The following is a 19,529-nucleotide window of genomic DNA, read 5'->3' on the forward strand; positions in this document are numbered from 1 at the left end:
CAACATGGCCGACAGGCAGCCATCTTGGATTTTGACAATTGAAGTTTGTTATCGCTATTTCTGAGCAAGTCATGAAGGGATCATTCTCAAATTTCATATTTAGGTTGCCCTTGGTCCGTAGTTATGCATATTGCATTTTGTGACCGATCAGAAAACAACATGGCCGACAGGCAGCCATCTTGGATTTTGATAATTGAAGTTTGTTGTCGCTATTTATGAGAAAGTACTGAAGGGATCCTTCTCAAATTTCATTTGTAGGTTCTCCTTTGTGCCTAGTTATGCATATTGCATATTGAGACCAATCGGAAAACAACATGGCCGACAGGCAGCCATCTTGGATTTTGATAATTGAAGTTTGTTATCGCTATTTCTCTGAAAGTAATGAAGGGATCTTTCTGAAATTTCATATGTGGGTTCTCATCGGTGCCTTGTTATGCATATTGCATTTTGCGACCAATCGGAAAACAACATGGCCGACAGGCAGCCATCTTGGATTTTGACAATTGAAGTTTGTTATCGCTATTTCTGAGAAAGTACTGAAGGGATCATTCTCAATTGTTTTCTAGGCTCCCCTTGGTCTGTAGTTATGCCTATTGCATCTTGGGACCAATAGGGAAACAACATGGCCCACAGGCAGCCATCTTGGATTTTGACAATTGAAGTTTGTTATAGCTATTTCTCAAAAATTGCTTAAAGGATCTTTCTGAAATTTCATTTGTAGGTTTCCCTCGGTCCTTAGTTATGCATATTTGATTTTGAGACTAGTCAGAAAACAACATGGCCGACAGGCAGCCATCTTGTATTTTGACAATTAAAGTTTGTTAACGCTATTTCTGAGAAGGTACTGAAGGGATCTTTCTCAAATTTCATATGTAGGTTCCCCTTGGTCCCTGGTATTGCATTTTGGGACCAATCGGAAAACAACATGGTCATTAGACAGCCATTATCGCTAAATCTTAAATTTTATATATAGTTTCTCCTTGTTTGAAAAGTACTAGAGGGCTGTTTCTGAATTTACAGATTAGTAAGACTTAAATCAAGGGAAAAGTAGAGAAAAGATCAATCTGACATGGAACCTATGAAGATCATTCAATGGTGGGCGCCAAGATCCCTCTGGGATCTCTTGTTAATGATGTATGATACCTCATTCCAAATAATCTCTTTTACAAAGTAATTCATCATCTTCATCATAAAAAAAAAAAAAAAAAAATCAAAAAAAAACAACTGATCAGTCTTGTCAGACTGCACTGCCTGTCATATAGTTGGTCTACTCTCCTCAAGGCGTTGCTCAATTTTTGATCAGAGATTTCATATCGGAAGGAAAATGTAAGAATACATTATTTACATTGTATTGGAAATCATGTTGATAAGTTGGCTTAATTAGAAATGTCACAAAAGATAATAAATAAATATAAAAAAAAGACATGCAGATATATTTTATTGGTATCAAGTCTGCCATCTTTAACATCTGTGATTAAGTTAAAGCTTCGTTGTGCAGAAGAAGTTTTAAATCAAACATATATTCATGAATACCACCACCATAGAAAATATCTCGACGTTTAATCAAACCGTGCGAGAGGCGAAATGAATAATAAAGGAACACATAGTTTGTTCATTTGAATGACATACTAATGCATCTTGGTCTAGCTGTCCAGTTGATAAAATCGGCGGTTGTTAAATTAACAAATTTTTTTTGATTGTATGATTTTGTTTCCTAACATACGTCACACATGTTAACATTTGTATTAAAATCACGGAATCTTAACGAAAACTAGTTATAGAAGAATAGATAATCTAATATCAAATCACAGATGAACTCCACATCCTCCATTGATTTAAGTACTATTTGTAAGCTTTATGGGGCGTCGTTCGAATGACTGGGATACAAATGTACGTCATCCTATTGAGCTATTAGTGGATCGAGTATCACTTTTTATGCTTCCCTTTGAGTCTGTTCGCGTGTGAGATTTCGCGTCACTTTTTATGCTTCCCTTGGAGTCTGTGCGCGTGTGGGATTTCGCGTCACTTTTTATGCTTCCCTTCGAATCTGTTCGCGTGTGAGATTTCAGGTCGCCTTTGGATTTTATCGATTTGCTGTTGTGTTTCGAGTCAATTTTCGGACTGAGCTTTCCTGTTTCACTCCCACTGTCACTTTTCGCACTCAGTCTGCTTTCTTTGTCCTTGACACTTTTCGCGTTTGATTTTCCGTGTGGTTTTATGTCCCCCCTTTTGTCACTCTTCGTGTCAGATTTTGTCTCACCTTTTGAATCGTTTTCAGTCGCTTTAACCTCCGACTTAGCATTACTCTTAGTGCTGCAACCGACTTCTGACTTACTTCCAGATTTACTAGTTTGTTTAGCATCGCTTTTTGTGTCACTTTTCACACCATGCTTCGCATCACTTTTCATGTTTGTTTTATTCTCTGATTTCGTTCCCGATTTCCCTCCAGATTTATTAGTTCCCTTGGATTTTCCTTTCCCTTCCGATTTACTATTTCCAGTTTTTGTTCCTGTTTTCCCTTCGGACTTTTCTTCGGTATGTTCGTCTTTTTTATCGCCGGATTTCTCGTCGACATTCCCTTCCGATTCTGCATTTGTCTCAGTTTTCGTTTCGTCCTGTTCTTCCTTCGCTTCCTCATCTGCATCATTACCACCTTCCATCATCTTTGCGAACTCTGTGATAAAAGAATGCAAAACATATTTATAGTCTTTTTACTGTTCAATCGGGAAACATCGGTACTTTCCGTAATAAAAGTCTATAGTATAAAAATTTACGAAAAGTACCGACGGTTTCCGGAAGAAATTAATCAAAATATTGATTGTAAATAGATGTTTCAAATACTTTAGTAGGTAAACGGGACGAGTTTATTATTCTTAATTTGTAAACACAGTTTTAACAGACACTATTCATATTCTTCTGTTTACCACGTCACATGAACAGTGGGACTGTCAAACCATCAAAATGGCAGCTACACAAATCAACATAATTTTCGTCACAAGAAATTGACGTAGAGGCGGTATTGTCACTGAAATAACATTTTGGAATCAACAACCATTATAGCACTGTCCTAGTTAAGTGAAATGATCTGTCAAAATACGGCAAATGACTAGAATGCCATGACGTCATAAATACCTTCATACTGCATGACGTTGTCATGGTTTTTATCAAACTGTTCCATCATTTCTTCTACGCTAGAAACTCCCAGTTTATCACCCAACGAGATCATGACCTCTGCGAGCTCGTCTCGAGTTAGGAATCCATCCCCGTTTTTGTCGAACTTTCGGAAAGCCTTACGAATCTCCGACTCGTCGTCTGTGAATTTCTTCCTTTTGACTGTGATTACAACCATCTCTTCGAAAGTCACCTTTCCGTCACCTGTGGACAAAACATGGACGCAATCACGTGTCTGTCAGAGCATGGAGGACGAGACAGAATTCACAGCGGACAGAAAGAAGTATGTAATACGCAATCACGTGTCTGTCAGAGCATGGAGGACGCGACAGAATTCACAGCGGACAGAAAGAAGTATGTAATATCCGTATCATGATTATGAAAAATGAAAACCAAAGCCAAACCAAGTCACAGTAATCATTGCCAATTCACAACTGGTTCAGATTATTCGTAGTTGCGTGGATATGGGAATTCTTAACCAAACAGAGATTACCTACATGGAAACGAAAACGTAATTCTAACTCGAACTCGATGAAACGAGAGCAAAATGTGAACAAAACAGAGTCGCATGGAGACCTATGAAAAAGACCAGGTGTTCCGAAAGATTAAGCGCCATCCTCTTCAATTTTTTTCAAAGCGCTAGTTCAACCTCATTTAGAGTAAGATGCAAGTGCTTAGAGTCCATACAAGATTAAGAGCATTGGAAGGATATAAAACAGAGAATATCAACAAAACTGCTCCCTGGGTTTAAGACCATTAGCTACAGCGAGAGACTTCGCCCCTATCATACACTTTAGTAGAATGAGTACCGTCTCTGTCACGGAATTAAAATAATCCCCACCCCTAACTCCCACGATCTTAAAAAAAAAAAAAACAACATAAAGACTCCGCCCCCAACACACATTTCAGTAAAATAAGTTCGACCCCTTACTCTCACTATCTTTAAATAGGTCTTGCCCCCTAGCTCTTACTATATCTAAATAACTCTCACCATATTGAAATAAATAGCTCAAACGACAATAAGATATATGTCCCGTCTATCCCTTTCTTTGGTGATTTCTGCGTAGTACTGTAAACGTACTTATTTTAGCGCAATCAAATTTTAGCGCATTTGCATATTTTAGCCAGTTAGCGCAATGATGAATTAGCGCATCCACAGAACTTTCTATAGAAATAAAACGTACAAAAAGTAATTAGCGCAATCATAATTTAGCGCAAGGCTTCCAGCGCGGAAAGCGCTAAAATAAAATTACCGCTAAAATATGTACGTTTACAGTATCACCTGTACATGTGACTTTAACCCTTGTAAAATAAGCCCGCCCAAAATGATCCCCTTGTAGACTTGTAGACAGGTGTAAATCTTACCGTTGATGTCGTGGAGTTTAAGGAGAGCCTCTGCTTCGCCCTCGGCAGGGACTTGGTTAATAGTCCGTAAAGCTTTAGCGAAATCCTCGGCTATTAGGTAACCTCTGTTAGTCTTGTCAAAAAACTTAAAGACGTCACGGTACACTGAAATGAAATGATTGACATACATGTAAAATAGGTCATAATACCAATATCAACAGAGACCTAACGTAAACCTGATAAATACCAAGAAATGCTTCCTATCAACTCGGAAACAGGGGCCTCCGAATTTTTTGCAGTCTACGTGTATTTGGACCTTCCCTAGGGGAGCCAGATTAAAATTCAGATTTTTTCTTTAACTCTTTCGCTTGAGTGTTCGTCTAGTAAAACAAAATCAAATATTCCTTCACTTGAAATAAAAAAAAAAGTATCGGCAAATATTACGGAAATTATGGATGCAAATCCTTATAACTATTAGTTCAATTTCCTATTTTCAGGCTCGTTTCTACCAAATGTTGTACCAAGGTAAAGTATTTTAAAAAGTAAATCATGCAGGGTCCCGGTTCGATCCCCCATCGGTGGAATCTTCTATCAATTTTCAATTTCAATTTGTTTTATTAACTGTGGGCCATATTGCCCATTAGTACACATTATAACATACAAGATCGTAATATACGTGAACAGTAATAGAGATTACAAAGTGGAGAACGAGTTAAGAGTTTGTACATATAGCCAGGATCTTATTGGCTTCGAAAATAAGATTTGCATGATACAATTCACTGACATAAGTTATATTAAATATAAAAGCCTATACTTAGTCAAATCATGTACTATTGGTTACATATAATATTGATATAATAACAGTATATTAAAAGCTATGTATTTGATCCAAATGAAATACTGAGATCCAACGGTGAGGGAGATGCGAGAGTGGTTGGTTGATATAGTATGTAAAGGCAGCGAGAAACGTTCCAAGGGAGATAACTCGCGAATTTGCATGACTCCTGGCATGGAAAGTACTGAGAAATATCTTCAGGATTTATGGATTCGATACACTTTATGCAGTTTTCATTAAAAACTCGTAAATATGGATTCTAATAATGCGATTATCCGGGGAAAAGAGGTTTGACCTTCTGAACACTATCATAAATGATCCGGAAAAAATCGTTAATCCGTTTATGTACGGATTAACAAGGTACAATTGTACATATATGAATATGCATTGTCGTTTGACCTAATTAAGAGAAAACTATTCCTTAAGAGAATGATTTTAGGAGCCTTATTAAAGAATAAACATCACTTTTAATAAGCATACTGAGTATTGCTAAAGAAATTTATGTTCCCTACTGGCCTCCGCTAGCTATTAACGGTCCAGATCCCTAAAGAAATGTTGATCTAGACATTGACCAAAACAATGTTGAACCTCAGACTTTTCTGATGTATCATGGTTCTTTAAAAAAAAAAAGAGTGAATCTTATTTGGTCAAATCCCTCAAAGTAGCCACTAGAACGCTGACAAAGGACTATCTAAAATAGTAATGGAGACCAGGATCTTTGTCCAACAACCTTGAAACTCGAACATGTCCGAGATATGACGGTACTTTGTAATTGTGTGAAAGTTGAAGAAAATCCCCCAAGTCAAGGAATCAAGCTGCTTGAGCGCTCACAAGTTCTTTTTTCCGAAAATAGTAACGGTGACATTAACATTGACCCGAAACAAAACCCTGAAACTCGAATGTTTTCATCATAGCCATGTACTATGGCTTTACGTACATAGGTAGATGTAGATTTTCAAGATGGACGGAGAGAAAATCTATATCCCCGACTCCCGGGCCCCCGCCCCCTCCCCTCTCCCCCTCACCGACCCAAACGTATCGCGATTTCTTTCATATCATGTTTCCCACTTAAGTAATTTTCAAGGGTTATGGAATAATTTGGATATCCGTGAAATTTGGCCGTTAATTTTTTTTATATAAATGAAGTGTTATACTATATATATTTATCTGAATTACGCCTACACAAAGCAACCTTTTTGACATAATGTACATAATAAGTTTAAGTTAACAAGTTAGAATTTGGTCTAATTTGGGATAATTAGTGTTTTTTTAAAGGCGACCTTTAGGAAACTGTTTACCAATCAACTTATTTCAAAGAAGAAGAAACAATAATTTCACTTACTGTCAATTTCTGCCTTCTGCAAAGATGAAAATACTTTCTTGTACCGTACATACTTGTTCGATGCCTGCCAAAACAAGGACGACAACATATTCGTTAAGACAAAAAATCAGTTTATGTAGGTCACAAAATAGCGTCCGTCTCAAGGTTAAGTCGCCACTGAACAATGAATAGCCCTAGCCTGTTTTGTGTTAAGATATATATCATGGTAGGTAATATATCACAGTAAGTAATACTACGTAAGTCGTGGGTATTTTCTTAGAGAATTATTCATGGTCCGACAGTTCTGACTTTTAAAGATGGCTAGAGCGATCAGCCTTCACAGGCTTAATTACAAGTTTTAGTATTCACTGTGAACGTTGTTAGTAATTAACACATTGTCCCATAAAATCAAGATTTTGGTTGGAATCGTTATACGTACATTCGAGTATAAACATGTATATGAATACATGCTTAATCTTTTGATATTAATTACGATCATTCTTATTTTCGTTAAAGAAAAGTGGCAAGGAAATAAAAAGTAAATTAAATTACACAAATTAAAATAAAAGTCCTTTTTATAGTAGCGTTTTTCATAAGAAAAGTCCGATAACGCACACTTAACAGAAAGTTTACAAAAAAAAAAAAAAAAAAAAATTAAAAATAAAAAAAAAACAAAAAAAAAACAAATAATAAAAATAAAAAATAAATAAATAAATAAAAAAAAGGAATAAATAAAAATAAACAGATCCATATATACGAGAACGTAGTTGATTGACTTTGTAGGCGTTCGTCAGTGATCGATTATAGATAATGTATTACCACGATACATAGTTAACCCTTAATTTGATATTTTAATGAATTCAGGTGATTAACTCTCCTATTCACTATGTAAAATATAATTCTAGATTAGATAATTTTCAGGTTAGTATATGTTCTTATTTCAACCTCATACGGAGTAGGTTAATATAGCTATCGATTGTTACCTGGTCCTAAAAACAGGTGCGTGGGATTGAATTGAAACACAGCGAATATGCATACTGTCAATCACCCGTGATACATACACTCCAGAAATTATATATATATATATAGATAATAAATTGTTTTTATCCTTACGGACGAATTATAAAAGTAAAATAAAAAAAAACCAACTCTCCGTTAGCGCTTTCTTCAGAAGAGTCGCCATGACGCGACGAAAGCGCTAACTGAGAGTTTTTTTTTTTATATTTTACTTATATATATATATATTTCACTTAATGTCACACCTAGTATTATTTGCATATTTTTCTCATAATTGACTTTGTCGGCTATAGGGATGATTATTTCGATTATATAGGTAAATGATGACATTTAAAGTGGATATATCTGTTTAAATATTTGAAATAAGTCCTTCCAAAAACTGATAATAAAATCTGTAAAATATTCGACTTCATGAATATTGTCATTAGCTCCGTTCCGCCCTGGAAAACCTTGTCAACCAAACGAAATCGGATGAATAAAACAGTTTAAAGTAAATATATCTGTTTAAAGTCACGATATTCAAATATTTGACATCATAAAAAAAATCCCAGGACTGGTTCTACCACATTCAACCTTGTCAATCAACCGAAATCTACAATCTTGTTCATTTCGCCCAACATCGACTGTTGGTGTTTGACTGAACAGAACCTATACATGTAGCTAGCTAGTTAGCTAACTGGAGTATGTCGGCTAATAGCTTTCTTTTATGGGTCAGACTTTGTTGACGACAGAATATTATGTAAACTTGCGATAATCTTCTAGTATTAGAAAATATGGTGTAATGGAGTTGTTTCGTGACGTAACACTCCGGCCGTTTAAAAGAGACCGCTGACAATCCTCAATTTAAATTTAAATAGCAAAACGGCGATTATATAGGTAGTGTCGTGGACCCTGGACTATCTATGGTAATATTGGACATTTTATCTAACTGTATTAAACCTGCATGTATTGATTATTGTAGAACTCCTTTGTGAAATAAATAATTATAATAATAATGTAAAAAAAAAAAAAAAAAAAAAATCATACCGTTGTTGTCACGGAGTTTGATGTTCGTTTTCATTGAATCCACAGAGAATTACATAACTATTGATTAAATGGGCCAATTTCGTTTGAACAGAATATAATTTTATTTCGTTTGCAAGGAATACAAGATTATGATTACGTAATGCTTGTTTAGACGCATAGCAGACAAAAAAAAAAAAAAAAACAACAACAACAACAACAACATAACAATATAACGAACTGATAACCGATTTAAATATGGCGTAGCATCAACTTGTCGCATTAACATATGATTCAATAAGAACTTCAATCGTTACGTCTCGGCCAATTCCGTTAAAACTCGGAATAATTACTACGGAAATTGACGGAATGTACCGAAATTTTGTTATTGATATATAAACAATGTAAGTTTTATTTTGTCAAGAAGGACACAAATAATGGGAAATGAGGGTACTTGCGTTAAAATAATTTGGACAGATTTTAGTTTTTCAACGAAGTGTTGAAAGAGAACACAATAGATCATTTGATTTCAAAATAAGAACAACGGAACTTTTCTTGTCAGGAAGAAATTAATTTTGAAATAACATTATGTGTTCCATGAAAAATATAAAATCGCTGTGCGAGGACCACAGGGGATATGACGTCATAAGAATCACGTCATGAGAATAGTGTTTGGGTCAGGGAGGCTTGGCTTCGGCTGAATGGTCGAGGTTGGGGGAAAAGTTATGTCGGGAAGATGGAGGTATTGTTTCAGAGGATTTTACGAGTGACGCGGTCACGTGACTTACAATATAATTTGGTTTGGTTTATTTTGTTTAACGTCCTATTAGCATCTAAGGCCATTTAAGGACGGCCTCCCGTGCGTTCGACATGAATGAGTGTGGTGATACACGAAAGAAGAGAAAAGATAAGATCCCAAGTTTAGTCGCCTCTTACGATCATGCAATAGGGGCAGCAGGTACAATTCTTACGCCCTACCTGCAGGGCAATACAATATAATATTCCTGGACAATATAATATTCCTGGAGATACTAGTATATACATATACACTTATGGTTCAGACTTATCGATCATATTTGTAAGATTTTAAAAGAAGGTACATACTGAACTAATATAGATTGCTATTGACGACCATGATTGAACTGCTCAAGGGGTCTTAATGGTAAATGAAAACTAGGAAGCGAACTGAGAAAAGCGAGCAATTGTGTTGTTTATGATACATGCAACAAGAGAGGCAATACAATACCTAAATGTAGCATTTATAATTATATACATATATATATGTATAGAATTGACACTCACGTTTAATTGGGTTAAAGTAACGACTACTACTGATAATGTCTCCTCTTAGTGCAATCGGGATTCTTCAGCATTCGTCTACAGAAAGTGCCGAAGGTTCCCGATTTATCCGAGTGTGGATCCAAGAAAAAACCTACCACCTTATTAATGGAATCGCCCTCATTTGACAGATCAGTTTGGTCAGGGAGTGATGCATCAATGTTTGTTATGTCTAAACAACGGCGTGGTACCAGTTCCGGATTTTAAAAATTAATGTCAATATCAGAAAATTGGGCGTATACATTTATAATGGCGATCCACTGGATCAGAAAGCTTTATTGACAGAAACAACAGCGGAAATTAGTATTTAAACACAAATTTGATAATGGGCGTAAACGTTTGGTGTTCTAAATGATCTAGACTAATTCGGAAAGAATTCAATAAAGACTTGGGTCCAATAGAAGCTTTCACGAAAGCCACAAAATGGCGGACGGTTTGCGTTCGACATTGAGCTAGAATTCCAGAGCTAATGGTGATATTTTTGTTAATAATTTATGACACCCGCGATCGAATGTCACTCTCGCATTTTTACAGACTTGTATTAAACACAAGAGAAATATGATCAATACATTTACACACGTATGCGAATGGCAGGATAGGCCATGGTATGACAAGAGAAACGTAATTTATGGGATGTGTGTACACATTCATAAAGGCAGTGTATGTAACTATGACGTGAACTGGGTCCCCAGGGAGTACCAGAATCCTGGGAAATGTAGACCAATAAAACTGTTTGACTACAATATGTATATATACTCCAGAACCTCTGCCAATCTTTATGGTACTTTTATCGTGCATTTAACTGTACTGTTGTTTGATCATATTGATTAGCTACATTTCATTTCTCGCTGTGGTTGTAATTTGTGAATAATTATGACGCACCATTTTCTTATCAGACCGATATGACTGCTATTTATTTGATAAAGAACGCCCTTTGAAATAGTTTTACTTATCAAAACCTTATAATACCAAACTAGACACCCTCTATGGAATGGATTTCACTTTGTCTTGCACGGTTCTGTTTTATAATTTTAACATGATATACATTTATTTATATGGGTATCAGACATGTTATTTGTCAAAGTGCGAACATCCAAACTGCTCTTTGTTAAAACGCCGATCTTAACTGTCATTTTGTCTAAGGATATCGGTCCAAATTGCTAATTTGTCAAAATAATTGTGTTCAAATTGCTATTTGTCAATGCACGGATCCAAATTTCTTGTCCATCAAAACATGAGTATACATTTCTGTATTGCTAAGACATAGAAGTATCTATCAAAATTGCTATTTGTCAGACCATTGCAGGTCAAACTGCAATGCCTTTTTCAAAGAAGAGAAATCTTAAATTCACTTCATGAAAGGATCAGTCGCTCGACTGGTGAAATTATGATACCGACAACAAATATCTGACTTGGGTATCCACATTTCTACTTTAACCTATCAATTAAGAAAAATCTAAACCTCTACCTGTCATAATTGACAGCATAAGCGGTTATTTGTCAAAACAGGGGATCCATTGACAATTGCGATTTGTCAATGATAAACAAATATTTTAAGAGCAAAGCGCCATTTGATGAAAAACTAAAAGATAAAAACTGAGGCGACATTGCTAGCCTATTCTTATCACGAACCCCGATATATTACATTGTTTATCTTTCTTGCTCGATCCCGATGTTAGTTTTCCGTATGAGAAACATGTTGACGGTATCATTCTTCAGTTTTGATTACGGAAGTCTTCAGGAAGTTCAAGTGTAGCGATCTGTTCTTCTCTTGTAGTTCACCACAGTGGCCGTTAACAACCAGCTTTGATTACCAATAATCCAAGTCTGATGGACGACACATTCGCTGATATCTGTTTGTCCACGCTGTGTTTGTCTATTTGTTTAATATATAGAAACCATGTCCATGTTTGCCTTTCACATTGATTAGAAATTGTTCCTTGAAAAATTCCAATGGTATCAATATGAGAAACAAGAAGAAGAAAAATCTGTTCAGCATCAGAGTTCAACTGTTTAGTATCGTAAACGAGAAACCATTTTGGAATTCTGACGTAATGGCAAAGTCTCAAGAACGTTTTAGTAGCCACGTGACAGAAATATACAGTGGTCCCAGTTTTTACTTAACTTTACACAAACATCTTTTAAGCTAATAGAAAAAATATTTCAAAATAATTTCACAGGTGACAACTTACCATTTATAATGTCGTCAATGAAAACTTCTGTTGCCTTGGTAACGAAAGGTTTCACTTCCTGTTCGCGAGGTCCTGCTCGTTACACTTTGAAGTCCTTGTTCTTGTGTGTCCTCTTCTCTGACCGGTGTCCTATAGTCATCAGTATGGCTACCCATTAAATACACTCGGATGTATTATTATTTGATCATTGAAACCATTACTGTTCTAATCATGATGAAGCTTTCAATGTTTACATTGCTGTTTCAGACTGTCAGTTTAAAACCTAGGTCTTGCTTCGTTTCGATGCCATCTCAAATACCTACCAACCCCCGGATTTCTCAATCGACAGGACCCCAGAGAGAGTATATGATGGTTGTCAAGCGGCCGGTTACCACACGACACATATTCGAATATTAATTAGACCTAAATTATTCAGAGATAACTGTTTAGGTTCCAAGCATATCGCTCCGCTCCATTGGTCACTAAACAATGTTTTCATTATATAGTATACATTGTGAAATGTCTTGGTTAACACACGTCAAAGCTTTGCATATGGCTCTGCAATAACGAAGGTGGTGTGTTAAAATATGTATCAGCAATCTTTATAACCGTATATTGGAATCTCACAGGTACTAATTATCATGGTTGATGTTTTTAATTTTCTGATATATCGTATACAATGGCTACCACAATCAAAAGGGAAAGTGTCTCATTAAAACTGGATTGGATTTGGCGCATGGCATATAATATGACACTATTGACTATAAAAATGCTTTGTAGTCGATCTCCGATGAAATGTGTGTATTTTAATTAAATCATACCTCGATATTTATAGCAGTAAACCTATCAGCCACTGAAGCCGGTGAACAGCCAGAATGACGAGCCGTACGGTTGATGTACCTCGCTAAAAAGCTCCTGACGTCCCGACAACACTGTGAACCACAGGATGGGATTAACACCGGGTCGGGTTCGTCCGATATCATACGACAATCTAATTATGAATCAATATATAGGCCATTTCGCTTTACTGTTTAATTAGTACCAATTAAAGATAAGCTGTGTTTATCTATATTGTAAAACGTTAAAATGTAATTTTAAATAGGCTATTGATTTCTTAATTGCTAATTGCGTTTCAAAAAAAAAAAAAAAAAAAATCAGAGCGTCAAAGTGCAAATCTATTCGGATATTGATATTCTTTAAATGATTTAATAAAATTGTAATGTGCATCGTTTCATTTTTATTGCGAACAAAGACATTTTGCGCGTGATTGTACATTATTGTTCCTTTGCTTGTGAGCAATACATATGACCTAATATTAGTTCCTGTAAAGATATGTAAATAATGGTTACAGGAGTGTTCGGTACGCAAAGGCTGAATACGCAAACAAGATGATGACGTTTCAATTTACGTATATGATATTATCGATATAAGTACATACTATTATCAATATAAGCAAACGGGCAATGTCAGCATCGCTTTTGTTAGGAACCTGCAATCATTGTGTCTGTTTTACATTTTACCGACTTTGCCTGACTGAGACGAACGTAGTCAATAAAAGCTGTACAAGTTTGCTATAACTGTCAGTTTGTGAAGCTCACCATATCTATGATGATGATAATTTACTTTTTATTTTTTGTTAACGTTCCCTGACTTCGTGTTCACTGAATCGACATGAATGTAGTTTAGGCATAAAGTTATAGTATATAATGAAGAAATATTTTCAGGGAGAGAAGTTAGCAGCGAAGAATCTAAATATTCCCTTTAGGGAACAACCAACAAAATGAAAAAATAGAGTCAGAGACACAATGTCTGGCAGCCACTGATTGGCCAGTATTATATGAAGTTCCAAAAATATATGTAGCCTGATAGGTAACTATCCATAGGTAATGTTGATATAGGTTTTGTAAGTCCGATTGATTTTTCTCTCAAAAGTTCAGGTGATAATAATTAAGGGGTGAACATTTCAGATTATTGAGAATTTTTACCGCGAAATTTACCCTTTTTCAAAATGGCTTCCATGAAAAAAGTTTGAGCTGAAGGACCCAACTTATTTTTGATAAATGTTATATCGGACCCTGATTTTTTTTATAAGCTATAATTGCCATATTGAGTTGAAGAATTTTAATGATATAACCCAAAACGTTAACACTAAATTCTAAGGAAAACAATTGGTTGGTTGGTCTCTGTACATAAATGCCTTTAGTTTAGTAACTGTTCGTGTTTTATGTGTTTCAATATAACAGACGGTGCTGAAATTTTGCTTAATGAATTGTAAAATAATGAAAAAATCCTCTTAAGTCATATGAATTACATATATAACACAACCTAACACTGCGTCTAATTTCTATGTTTGCGATTCATGTTTTGTCTTTATTACAAAACAGATATTTAACTGTAATTTTTAATTGTACAATGTATGTCTTTTTAGGAAACCTTCCAGAAGATAAGCTCTACTGGTTGGGTGTAAGTCACCGAGTTTCGCCGCTATCCAATAGGTCATATCTGAATTCTTCAAACTACTGGTTTAGATTTTACAAACGTTATTGATAATATAAATTCTAAGTATACTGAAAAGAATAAACTAGAAGCTTGATCATGTGTCCTTTAATATTTCATAATTGGTTTATTTCCTATTTTGTATTTCTCCTGTCTTTCTGAATGTCAACACTATTGGACACAAGAGTCACGTGACAAAAACAGTGTATGATGCATTGAAGCGTGTCAGTTACTGATATATCTATTTTCGATCCTTTATCGATTTCTGAAGACTTTAACTTTAAAGATAATGTTAAAAGTTTCAATTGCATGCTTTTTAACTTGCACTGGCACTGCGAGTCGTAAGGTCATTCTAATCAAAGTCCTTATTTAATCCCTTCAAAATCATTGTTCAAATATTGCAAAAGGAGCCCAGTGTCTATTTCGTCACGGTTCAATGAAAGAGATCGATTGAATTCTTGTCTAAAAGCTGTAAGTATAATGAAAGACAAATAACACCTTACATCGAAACTCTTGTAAGGATATGGAGACGAACGCTTACAGCTGCTACACAAGATTTATTGAGAATCTGATATCATAGAATAACAAGCAATAAAAGGAGACAATCAGAATGAACGAATATAAGAAAGATTAAAATAGGTAATGTTAAGAGCTTACGTTTCCATGTGGAGAACGGATTTCAGAATAAATTTACGAATACAGGTAACTAAAATTTTCTTACGTTGAGAAAGGATCGCTTATCTCGACTTAATGATCGCATATCTCGATGTTTCTGCTTTCTTTATACGTCATAGATCCTGGTGTAGTCATAGTAACCGATCTTATCCCAGAGGCGACACTGGTTTCCTCGAATAGCGCTGGTTACACCGACGGTCTGACTATCTGCTCTCAATATCATATGGAATCTTGATCTGAACTTTCTCCAGTCAACCAGTCCATCACCTCGGCGATTTGGATTACCATATTTGGCGAAGTTTGAAAAATAGCCACCAATCCTTTTAGCAAGTTTGGCTTCCTCCGCTGTGTGATTGAGATGAAGCAATTTGAAGATATTAAAGACGAACGGTAGTTCAACTCCGTGGCATACTCTTCCGACGCAATGTGGCAAGTCCTTAAGCAAGTCAGCAGACGAGAGTGCTTGGTCAAAGAAATACAACCAAGAACTCCCGCCTTTAATTCTTATGTGTTCGGCTACTTTCCTTGCGGGGCAAGTAAAGAGAAAATCAGTTGTGATTTGTGCAAATACTTCTCGAGCGTCAAAAACGTGCTGTTGACACAAGAAAGAGGATAGTTTGTCACCAGTTCTTGAGCTGTAGGAGCAGGATCAACTCTGTTCACCAAGGCTCCTCGGACTTTCCCTTGGACTTTAACGTAAGACACAGCATCTTTGTTTTGTCCGAGAAGGAAGCGGACTCCTTCTTCTCTTACCGATCCCAGCATCACAGGTTTTGATATTTTTTGCCTTGCTTCCTTGAAGGCATCAACCAAAGTAGCGGGAACCCAGTCATAATCAATCACAGGCCCAATAGGTTCGATAGCGTTTACGAACTCGCTTGGTCCAATTTTGATTCTTTCAGAGAGAAAGAAGTTCTGAGCTCTCAGTAGGTCGTCACTATCAGCATTGGCTCGCAGACAGGTAATCATAACGTCCAAACTATGGATAGAACACCCCAGAATTTGGGCGATGACCTGGGTCTGGAAGAGGGCGCTGTAGTAGGTCTTGAAAGGAATCGTGAATGGCGCGCTCATCATGATACTCGAGGAAAAGAAATCCTCCGACCTATTATTAGTCATGTGGATACCAACGGACTCAGCACCGTCGCCGTCACCAAAAATCGTCACCTGCAAAATTGTAAATTGAAATCGGCTATAAGAAATACTAACTTTTAGAAACATTCCAGACATTTTGATTATATTTCATGGAAAAGTATGACAGCGTATTTGATCACACTATGATACGAAAATTCGATTGTTTATATTTGACATTGGTAAGTGTGGAAAATAATTTCTCCAGGAAACTCGACAATATAGAGCAAGAGGCCACTTGCAAATTACAAAAAATCACTGCAGATAAGACATTGGAAAGTTCCCGTTTTCACAACGCATAGTTGGAACACTTTGGCTGAAAAAGTGGTATCGTCCTGTATACTCAATGAACTTAAATGAAACCTTAAAGAGCAATGGAGAAACCAGTCTATAAAATTCAGACCAGTTGCAACCCGGATATGCCAGAACCAGAAAACAAAAATGTGATTGGTCAGAGCGGCGGTCGCTGATAAAAGACATCAAAGAAGGTAACGGGTGAATATAAGTGTTAATGTTAGTTATGGCTGTTTTAACTGAGATGATATCTAGGCCATACCTTGTCAGGATTCCCTCCGAACGCCTTGATGTTCTCGTTCACCCATTTTAAGGCCATTTGTTGGTCTTTTAAACCATAGTTTCCATGAAGGTCCGAAACGGAATATTTTCCGGTAGCCAACCATCCAAATATGCCTGGGAACAAACAATGATCGCAAACATATCTTTAAACGTGTTATCAAAGTTCCTTTAATGAGACAACATATGATTAACAACTTGTCTTATATCATTGAACTGTTATTGTTTGATAGATATCTATTCAAATGATTTGTTTTTTTTCTAAATATAAAAATAGAACATTTGGTTACAGATTCCTGATAATCCAAAATGCAGTATAAATCAATCGCGGAATCTAGACTGATTCTGTCAAATTTCGGAATCAAATTGGGGTTGCTAAGCGATGGTTCTATCATGTGAGCTATACGGACTTGCGGGAATGTGAAGTTTATGTTATAATTTAGAGTCAGTCTAGTTAATGCTTAAATTGAAATGTTTTATCAACTACGTTTTTTCAATTTTTCTTTACCAGCGCATAGGAGGACCACTTTTTAAGAATAGGATTTTAGTTGACTTTTGGTACATAGAATAAAATAAAAAATTTGTAAAAGTTGGTCTTCCGATGCGCTTTATGTCAAAAAATGATTTGAATGCGGGAAACGCCCTATGATGCAACATACTAATGAACAAACTAATTTTTCGCAAATAATTTTTATTTGTTATAGATTGAAGATTTGTATTCCAAAACTCAGTTTTCAACATTTATTTTTTGATTTTGAAAACGGTCACCGTTAAGTCGGAACAGGCCAATATGCGCCATACCTCTTTGGGAAAAGCGCTTACATTTTGGAGTGCCAAACAAGTACGTGTAAAGTATTGTTACATATATGACAAAATGCACGTTTATCACATATCTATTTTATTAACCATCAAGTTTGAATCTGGATTATATAATGTAATCTATGTTAGTAAATTGTTCCGTAATTTGTGACGACTCGGTCGCGAGAATGAATGGTCGAAACCAGTCATACGTGTTCTCAGTCTTTTATACCGCCAAGTGAGTATCTACACAGCAATAAATCATACAAACCTAAACGGTAGTTGATTGTCACTACGATAACGTCGCCCTTCTCAGCCAGAGTATTTCCGAAATTGACCGGCGCCAGACCAGTGCCGCGGACAAACGATCCACCGTGGATGTAAACCATGACAGCTTTCGGGTGGTTAGTCGAGCAGGCGTTGATTGGCGTGAAGATGTTTAGGTAAAGACAGTCTTCAGAAGTCTGTGTCAAAGAACATTTTAATTCAATAACAAAATTAAACAATCTATCAATGAAAACGTTATCTCTAACTGAAATGAATAACACAAGTTATGTACGAAACAAAAATATTCATATTTTGCATTTGTTACATTATTGAATTTTAATTCCAGTTAAAGATTTGTTTAAGAAATAAAAATCGTACCGAATTGATGCAGAACAGCCTATCATTACAGGGGTTCTGTTTACACATCGGCTTCAAAGAGTCTGCAATTAACGTAGTCTCCTTCAAATTTGTCCGGATGAACAGGATCTCTGAACCTAGAGCACAAAATGATGCCATACACTCACGGTTTACTTAAATATTGGTGGACTGACACATGCCTAGTAAACTTGAGGTAAGTATTTAACATAAATAATTCACTCATTGGAGAAGAAAGATTGCAAACATATTTATTTGATTCATAAAAATATGGAATGTTAAAAAAGATGGTTTTAAGATATGAAACTGTTGTTAGTGGAACTTTCGTATGCAACTCGTTTACGCAGGAACACAAATAATGAAGGAAGACATTATTTTAGTATCGTGCCCTGAACGGGCATCGAACTCACGACCTACAGGAATAATTTATCATGAGAAAAATAGCCACGGCTGCTACCATGTCGATATCTCTAGATGCCTGATATTTTGTCATGCTTAAAGCTGAATATTTATCAGATTATGTGAAAACAAAGATCGCAATACCTAGTCAGAGCACGTGACAAAAAGGTCTTCCTTTGACAGTTGTGTGTCAGCTGTATATACATGCTTATCAAAACAATTTGTCATTTGTATTAAGTTTTGGTAGAAAGGTTTGATAGAAGTACTTAACAAACATATGTATTGCATTGGTCTTGTTACACCCGGATTCTGAGTAAGGTGAAAACATTACAAAATTTATCATGATATACAATTATAAGTTTGTAATAATTAACATATACGACTATCGTTAGCAAGGAAAACACATGTTTTATCATTACGTAAATGTATGTTTCAATTTGAATTACCTTTCCGGTGGCTTGGCATACGGAATTCCAAGGAAGACATTGACCTTAGTTTTCTGGTTTCCTATGATCTTACCCAGTGGTGTACTAACATGAACAGATCTAAACACTTTTGCTTTCAAGCAGGTCCCAGCAAAGACCAGCATCAGGCACAGAAAATACATGGATGCCAT

At 35.9% G+C, this 19,529-nt stretch overlaps 2 protein-coding genes across 3 annotated transcripts; both read right to left on the reverse strand.

The window, feature by feature from the left end:
- Window positions 1-1,637: 1,637 nt before the first annotated feature.
- Window positions 1,638-12,753, reverse strand: LOC117324641 (calmodulin-like protein 12). 2 transcript variants are annotated; one of them, XM_033880567.1, is made up of 5 exons: window positions 12,221-12,753; window positions 6,693-6,756; window positions 4,537-4,680; window positions 3,133-3,375; window positions 1,638-2,674 (listed from the first exon to the last, which is right to left on the reverse strand). In XM_033880567.1, the coding sequence occupies exons 1-5, from the start codon at window positions 12,221-12,223 to the stop codon at window positions 1,896-1,898; spliced, it is 1,233 nt and encodes a 410-aa protein (XP_033736458.1). In that variant the 5' UTR covers window positions 12,224-12,753; the 3' UTR covers window positions 1,638-1,895. The 2 variants fall into 2 exon arrangements, with proteins under 2 accessions (XP_033736458.1, XP_033736457.1); XM_033880566.1 differs by lacking the exon at window positions 12,221-12,753 and having other exon boundaries at window positions 6,693-6,997.
- Window positions 12,754-15,886: 3,133 nt separating this feature from the next.
- On the reverse strand, window positions 15,887-19,529 carry LOC117324585 (cAMP-regulated D2 protein-like). The gene is made up of 5 exons (XM_033880506.1): window positions 19,433-19,529; window positions 18,518-18,633; window positions 18,144-18,336; window positions 17,058-17,191; window positions 15,887-16,537 (listed from the first exon to the last, which is right to left on the reverse strand). The coding sequence occupies exons 1-5, from the start codon at window positions 19,527-19,529 to the stop codon at window positions 15,887-15,889; spliced, it is 1,191 nt and encodes a 396-aa protein (XP_033736397.1).

This window comes from Pecten maximus, chromosome 3, assembly GCF_902652985.1.
Source record: "Pecten maximus chromosome 3, xPecMax1.1, whole genome shotgun sequence".
Lineage (NCBI taxonomy): Eukaryota > Metazoa > Mollusca > Bivalvia > Pectinida > Pectinidae > Pecten > Pecten maximus.